Raw genomic sequence first — 8,095 nt, forward strand, 5'->3', positions numbered from 1 at the left:
CCAAAAAATTATTTCTGTTGTGCGAAATAACTTCATGTAGGTTGGATGATATATTCTAAGTAGAATATTCCTCTTGAATAGATGATAAAGGAATGTATAATTGCATATTCGGGAGGGCAGTCGCTGCAACAGTTCGATAGAATTCTCCGCGCAAAGTTTTTAAGCTGACCGACGGTAGTCACACTGAGGTGATCAGATGGGTTCCGCCAAACTTTCGTGTCACGCAACACCGAACCACCTCGGAGAGCGTTACGCCGCAACAGACGTCCTGCCACGGCATCGAGCTGATTAAGACATCCTCAAGCTGATTATAATATTGTCATGATCTTTCACTAAAAGACGAGTATTATTTTCTTATTTTTCATACATCAAGACCGATCTCAAAATTGATTGAAGAACTCAGTCGTGAGGTGGACTCCAGAACTCAAACAAAACAAACTGCATTTGGAATTAGGGTTTAAATTTGGGGCAGAATTGGGCTTGGGTCAAGTCCGAGTCGAGTTCGAGATGGTTTGGTCCAATCTGGGTCAAGACTCGTTTCGTTTCGATTCGACGGGGTTAGGTTTAGTTGTGAGGGCAATGTAGGTTCGGTTCAAGATTTGGCTCGAGTTGGATTTGGATAGACCCACTAATTAACCCAATGTAGGTGGGAAATTATCACGTGTCGCGCACGAGAGAGAGAGAGAGAGAGAGAGAGAGGCGTATTTGGGACTCGAATCGAACGCGAGGGAACCCGGAGAGTCGTCGCGCAACATCTCCTGATTCGGCCGCGAACGGCAGTGAAGAGATCCGCGGCAAGCCTCATCGTCGTCGTCTCCTCGATGAAGCTTGCTCTTCTTCTTTTCCTTGTTTTAGTCTCAAACTTCCTTCCTTCTTCCCTTGCCGCTCCTTCCAGGTATCCTTCTGGAAACCTTTCTTGTTTAATCCGCAAATCGAGAGCATAGAAAGATATTGTTGTTTACGTTTTCTATGATGGATGCCTCAGCTCTGGCGATGGGTACGCGATCACGGGTCGCGTGAAGGTAGAAGGTGAAATCAATATGTTTTCTTCATAATTTCTTGCCTCTTCCTCGTATTAATATTCATTAAATTTCTGCTCCAGCGTGACTTAATCTCGTGAGGTGATATGTACCGTTAAAGCATGTTAATTTACGGCCATTAGTAGATTTCGACGTGTTGTTATGTGATGCTGGGATATAAAGATTAAATCTTGTGGAAGCAATCTAGTGTTTGGGTAATTATGTTGTTGCAGTTGGTTTGCTGCATCTGATGTATTTGGTGATTCCGATCATATGTTTGAAGTGGATTTTTTAGATGCTCGATTTATATTAGTTCGGGATGCTGTTTGAAACACAGATAAAATCTGATAACTGAAGTTGAAGATGGTAGACATATGTAGAGAGAAAAGATGAGAAAATATGACCAATGTGGAATGGAAGTTTATCTTCTACTGAAATTTATGTATAACCTCCTTCCCCCTCTTCTTTTGAAAACCATTATACTCTTCCCTAACTAGAGACAGGCTTGATCTGCTTTGTGTGACTAGAATTACCCTATGGCTTAAAGAGGATGTAAAGTTAATCAACTAATCTCCTTCTTAGAAGTTTCCACCACGAGGTCTTTAGTAAGATATTCAATCTTTTAGGATTATAAGTAAAAGAAAATGATATGGCAGACAACCAAAACATAGGTGACCAAAGGGAAGGATTCCTATATTAGCCTAATCCCCAACCAAACATGATACTTTTAATATTAAATTGACATCAACTAAAGGAGATCTGCATCTAAGAAAACAAAAGTAATCTCTAGAACCTAGTTGAACTCATTAATGAGATTCTGAACTTTAAACTAAATTTGGTTCCATAGTTTATGCTCTGACTGCATGACTACACACCACTTCAAAAAGTAATTAAGCATGATCTATCGAATGTCAAACCAAATTGATAGGATGCTAGTTCCAAATGATACTTCTTCACTGTAGACTTAGCAGATCATTAGATGATTCTTCTGCAGTGCCATTTTATTGTTTAGTAGTATCAAATCATTTAAATTGATCTAGCCTTTTGCCTGTTGGAATGCATATCTAGTTAAGATCATTATGAAAGTTCAATTTTACATTGTATCATGGATTAAGGTGCTATGTATCATAGCATGAAGTGTCGCATCTGGCTCAACACAACACAGTGATGCATGGTGCCTCCCATGGCCAAACATAAAACCAGGTATATGCATAGAAACATGACCGACACTGGCTTAATTTATCATGACGGTGCCCAGCTGGACTGGGGCACTTAAAGCTTGTGATGTACAGCTATATAAGTGCTCTCTTCTGGTCTTGAAGAACTGTTGTGTCTTTATATGAAACCTTCTCATATAAAGTTATTTAGATAATGTTAAAAATTCGAATAATCAATACTATGTTATTTTGAGTAATAGGCTAAATTTTATGTCCACAATGTATTATGCAGTCTTAAATAAAAATGTATAATTGAAAAGCTTTTTTCTTTTAATATGAAACATGGGCTTTAAGAATATCTATTTTATAACGATTAATATGTATCATTTTGAAATGAAATGTTTGGTGACAGATACCACAAGACTTCAGCAGAAAAGTGCTTACTGAGAGTCTATAAAAGAAAGATAAAGCAACCTTAAGTAGTATGTATTTCAAACTTTAACGTTGGTAGATACCTTTTTTATTTTGTTTCTGCATTTGACATTTCACTGTTATGAAAACAACCTTGCTGAATATAAAGGTAAGACTGTGAATACTAAATTGACTCTCCACAGATCTTGTGTAGTTGGTCTGCCCGTTTTATTTGACATTTCATTGCTGTGCATAGAGCTAATTAGTTCCCACATTCTTGATTCTTTTCATGGTTCTTGTATATTAAAAAAATCTTATGCTCAATTGTTTTCTTCTCCTATATTTAATATGAAACTAACCAGTAGATTGAATTGATAGGTATGACATCCAAGGGTTTTGGTGCTTCTTCAAAACTTTTAAATGCCAAAATCATACTCAACGATGGTCAGAATGTCACATTTGTTAGAGCGGATGGTTATTTCACATTGTATCCTATCAATCTTTTTTCTTTTTGCTGGTTTTTCTTATTTCCTTTGACTAAAAAGTTTCTGTACATGTTGCTTCATTAATGTTTTGAGATAGACATTTTTGTAAGTGTAGTTCCTTTTGTAATGCTTTTTCTCCAGCAATATCCACAAGCTGCATATCTTACAGTAGATCTAATACTCAATTAATTTGAATTACTATTTAATTTTTTTATCCTTTTATTTTTTATGAAAATAAAATGTTAAAGTGCATAGAAATTTTATGTTAGATTGACTCATCAGGCATATTAGGTAACAACTTTACAATATAATTGAATATAGATATGGACAAATAATCACATCCGCACATGATACAGTTCTATGTATGTTAATTTATTTTTAATTTTTGAAGTCTAGATTCTTCACTCAATATTTATCTGACATCTTATGCTGTGATTTTTGTGGCTATTATGTTTGGTTGAAGGTGACATGATATACAGGAAGGGAGCAACTTGAGCGAATGAAAGAAATTAGTAAATGGTATGAGGTAATAAATGTATCCACTTTGGTCAAAGAAGTAGTTTAAAATTTCTAATGGGATTTGAGAACTCATGTTCAAATGATTCATCTTGTTGACTTACCTCTGTATCTGGTTGACAGAGATCTTATGAGAAGATGACTAACATTGTAGCATAGAGGACTGCATTTCTTACAATTCTACATGTATACAAAGTCCTATGATATTCATGAGAATAGTAAATACATCTAGTTTTGCTGAAAGATGTCTTTATGTACTATCAACACTTTGCATAATGCATCCCTTCTAGCACATGGCCTTTCCATGTGAAAGACAGATTGAGTACTTCTTGGAGCACGCTTGCTGAAAAGGTTATCATGAATGAGGGCAATGACACTAAAGTTGTTCTCAGGGTGAATACTTTTTTGCCTAATAGTTGATTAAAAATGGTAAGTCAATATCTGAATTTTTTCTTGAGCTTTAGCTTAAAATCGGGCATTTTTAGCCAATCTTGTTAAATATATGATGAAAATGTTGATTCCATTTTGGGAAAGATAAAGTGAGATTCGAGTGAGTTGTCTAGATTAACAGGCTGCATGGTCAAATAAATCATGTTCTGTTGGAGACTAGGAAATTGACTAGCTTGTGTCTCGATTTGAAATAAAATTTTCAAAACTCCCTTAAGATGACAGATGAATTACAAAGCTTGCATAAAAAGAGAGAACACGCATTTGATCAGGATGAATAAAGAGGTCTCCTTCTGAAGTATGTGTAGAGGTTGGTTAGAGCACTTTATAAGAACATAATATGATCAGATTATTAAATGTTCTAAGGTGCAATACGTCTGCCTTGTGGAGGAATCATACAGTGGGTAGATGTGGTAGTCTTTCAGCCTGTCATATAACTTAGCAAGTTATAAGCATGTTACTCATGTTATACAGGTGTTGAAGCCAAATAACGCCTTCTACAGCATTAACAATGGAAAGACCATTTGAATTTAGGTGTCAAATGGAGTCTCTAAAGAGTATGTAGAAGGTAGATTCTATTGGTTAGCGCTTATCTGACGGACTTGGATTAGCTACTCGGTTGACATCATTAAGGTTTAAAACATGTGGAAGAATGCAATGAGCAGGATTGACTGTGGGCTCCAGATGGTGCTCAATAATGCAAGATCTCCATGTTCCTCAATGTGAGAAGCTTTTATAGCCTTTCTCCTTGAATTTTTTTTTTTAATATATGCAGTACCTTAGTTCCTTACAACTCTGACATATCTGAATTTGTTAGATGAGAAACTGGAAGAAGCAAACACCAGACAGTAAGTAGGATGTCAAGGATATCTAAGCAAGACATTGGGAATTTGCTTCAGATTATCTATGATGTGGTTTTGGTTGGATAATTCATAGCAATTGCACAATCCTTTGCATGATACAAACCCAAGCACGAAAAAGCATGGTCATTTTGCTTTTGTTATAGTTACCATGTTATAGTTCCTACCAGAGCCAAGAGATATGCCTATGTGCAACTCCTTACATTTCTCTACTGTTATTTGGGTATCATTTTACTGAGTAACAACGTATCTTGCATCTTACTGCTTCCCATTTATGATTCTCCTATCAATATTTTAAGTGAGATGTGAAAATTTTCCGAAGATGGTGCTCATCTGTGCTTCTCCTTAATCTGTAAGTCACAATGTGCCTGCTGGGACTCATTTGATTGAAGTGGCTGCATTAGGTTATTTCTTTTCACCGGTAAGCTTTCTTCTCCTTCCCTACTCTTTTCATTTTTCCTAGGATCTGATGGAGATTTATATCTTACTTTCTCTTGTTATGTCTCTAGGTTCGTGTTGATATTAGTGCCAGATTCCCTGGTAAGATCCAGGCAGCATTGACCGAAAATAGGAAGGCTTTGCAAGAGCTGATTTTAGAGCCTTTAAGAGAAGAGCAGTATTATGGGGTGAGCTAAGGTTGTACTTACAAGCTATACGTCTCTCATGCATTATTTTTGAACTCATACTAATGTGCCCATCATTGTTTTGCAGATAAGGGAACCTTTTTCAATAATGTCATTTTTGAAAAGTCCTATGGGCTTGATGATGGGTTTCATGCTGTTAGTTATTTTCGTCATGCCTAAACTGGTGGAGAATATGGGTAACATATTATTCATGCAATTTATCTCCTCCATGATGCTTCTAACTAAGAGTTCGAACTGTATTTTGTTCTTTTTGTGAACAAATTGTGAGCCATTAAACTCTTAAAACCTTTTTTTTTCTCGCACACATGTTCTTGATCTTACCGAAGTATTTGATGTTATTTGCTCTTATCGCCCACCATCATGTTATTCACTTTTACCAAATTATTCGATTACTTGATTTTACTTAAATGTTGTCAACTTCATTTTTGTCTTTGCATTAGATCCTGAAGAAATAAGGCGGGCACAAGAGGAAATGAGGACTAATTTTTTGCCTAGGAGCAGTTAGGATGAAGAATATAGCATCTGCCATAAGTGGATAACGATGATGAATCGGCAGCCAAGAATCATGGAAGAATTTTTTGCGAGGCTTAGATTTTTGTGAGGCTTAGAACCAAATGCTTTTGTCAAACTCAGATTATGAATTGTCACTTGTGTAATTCTATTGTGTCCTCGTACACACATGATGATGGTACCTTAAATTAGTTATGTTCCATGTGGACTGCAATGATGAACTGCTGCAAATTTGATTCTCTCCCCACAGAGCTGTTGTCTTTCTCTTGATCATTCATGACAGTAGCATTTCTTCTGCTCTTTCCGTTATGGTCCGATCATTCTATCCATTATCAGCTGACAAATTAGTTCATCAAGTTGACTGAAAGGTAGAAAATGAAATTGCTTGTGATGGTCAATTGTTTAGTGCCCCCAAGAATTCTCCAGTTGTTGTCATGGTTGACTTACCAAAAAAATTGAATGGTGTTAATCTATTGAGATAGGAATCACTTGAGGCATGGCCCCATGGGACCCTGTTGTGTGCCCTACTTGTGTATCTGGAAGAATACCATGGAAAAATGGTTTCTTATGCTAAATGTACTTTGTATGATTGATCCAGCAAGCCAAGCCACATTGGAATATGGTGGGGGTTACAACTTACCAGGTTGGCCTAACCTATATGCCTTCTTCCTTTTTTGCTTTTTATAGATCTTGTGTTCCATGTTGGACCTTACTGGATTTTGGTTGAACCAAGGCACAACAACATAAGATGATGGAATTTGTGTTTTTCTAAATATGACTAATTTTTGAGTTCCCAATACAAATATTAGGAACATTATATCGTGACAAAGTTTGGTCACAAGATGAAAGCTTCCCTTGTGCTATCTATCTCTCACATGTGGAGAAATGGAGGTATGGGAAGAAGAAGCCTCTAGGTTAAAGGCCACGTCAAGGTTGGTGTACAACATGTGCATGAACCTTGTCATGATGGTGAAAGGACTACTAGCTCGATTGGGGTGGAAACTGAGCACCCAACCCAACCACATGAAGCTTGGCAGCCCCCATGATTGGCCATCCTCCATTGTCAAGCCAGCATGCATGGGAGGTGAGAGGTCACCAAACTCTCATTACTAGCTAAATGTAAAGTACAGTGTACAAAAAAAGGAGGAGGAAAGAACAGTATCACCCCAAACCTTGGCAATGTTCTTCATGGAGTCATCATCTCCCACATCAACAATTATTGTGCATATATTCAATTCAAGAGAATCTCACTAACACACACATGGTTGAATCCACTTAAATTTGTGTCAATTCTATTTTTATAAATCCAACTATATATATATATATATATATATATATATATATATATATATATATATATATATATATATATATATATATATAATATTCAAAGCATAAAATCAACAACCATCAACCAGTTTAATTTCATTTTTGATGTGATGTCCTTTAATTGACATGTAAACTGAAATCTAAAGACTGTACTGCAGAATCTTATATTTCAATCTCATTTTGCTTCTATAGTACAGCTGGTTTGACGATAATAAAGCAAAGAAGACCCAATCGTATTGTTGTTCTTATGATTGCGAAGAACTCAGAATCCTATAAATAATATGCCATTGGCATAATGAAGTAATAAAAGAAAAAAAAAGAAAAAGACATTTTTATGCCACCTAGAAAAACAAAAAATAATAATAATAATAGGGTCGGATGCATGTCACACATCAAACGACAGAAACCTACGAGCTGTTATTAGATCACTCGATAGCAACATCTCATCTCTCTCCTCCATTGCACTCACCAATCAATTATATATACACTCTCTCTCTTCTTCTTCTTAAAAATTATATATTTGTACTTTAATTCTTAATTCTCTTATAATCGTAATATGGTTTTTAGACGATATTAATGTCATCTAAAGTTTCGACTAACAACCAAATGATAGTTAGGTGATGAGATTAACAATGAAAATGTATATGTAAAATTTTTAGATTCGAGAATAGTATATAAATACATTAAACTTTAATTTAGAATATTAATAATAATAAT

At 35.8% G+C, this 8,095-nt stretch overlaps 1 protein-coding gene across 1 annotated transcript; it reads left to right on the plus strand.

Moving 5' to 3' along the window:
* Positions 1 to 694: 694 nt before the first annotated feature.
* Positions 695 to 6,296, plus strand: LOC103978159 (ER membrane protein complex subunit 7 homolog). Its single transcript, XM_009393862.3, has 7 exons — positions 695 to 895; positions 986 to 1,029; positions 2,966 to 3,074; positions 5,253 to 5,316; positions 5,405 to 5,521; positions 5,607 to 5,715; positions 5,980 to 6,296. Exons 1-7 carry the CDS (start codon positions 822 to 824, stop codon positions 6,042 to 6,044), a joined length of 582 nt encoding a protein of 193 aa, XP_009392137.2. The 5' UTR covers positions 695 to 821; the 3' UTR covers positions 6,045 to 6,296.
* Positions 6,297 to 8,095: the final 1,799 nt, after the last annotated feature.

The sequence above is a fragment of the Musa acuminata genome, chromosome BXJ2-3, assembly GCF_036884655.1.
Source record: "Musa acuminata AAA Group cultivar baxijiao chromosome BXJ2-3, Cavendish_Baxijiao_AAA, whole genome shotgun sequence".
Lineage (NCBI taxonomy): Eukaryota > Viridiplantae > Streptophyta > Magnoliopsida > Zingiberales > Musaceae > Musa > Musa acuminata.

Coding starts and splice junctions, on each gene's coding strand:
- LOC103978159 (XM_009393862.3), top strand. CDS start 822: ATGAAGCTTGCTCTTCTTCTTTTCCTTGTTTTAGTCTCAAACTTCCTT. Junction 5,317..5,404: donor TAGGTTATTTCTTTTCACCG/GTAAGCTTTCTT, acceptor TTATGTCTCTAG/GTTCGTGTTGATATTAGTGC. Junction 5,716..5,979: donor TAAACTGGTGGAGAATATGG/GTAACATATTAT, acceptor TCTTTGCATTAG/ATCCTGAAGAAATAAGGCGG.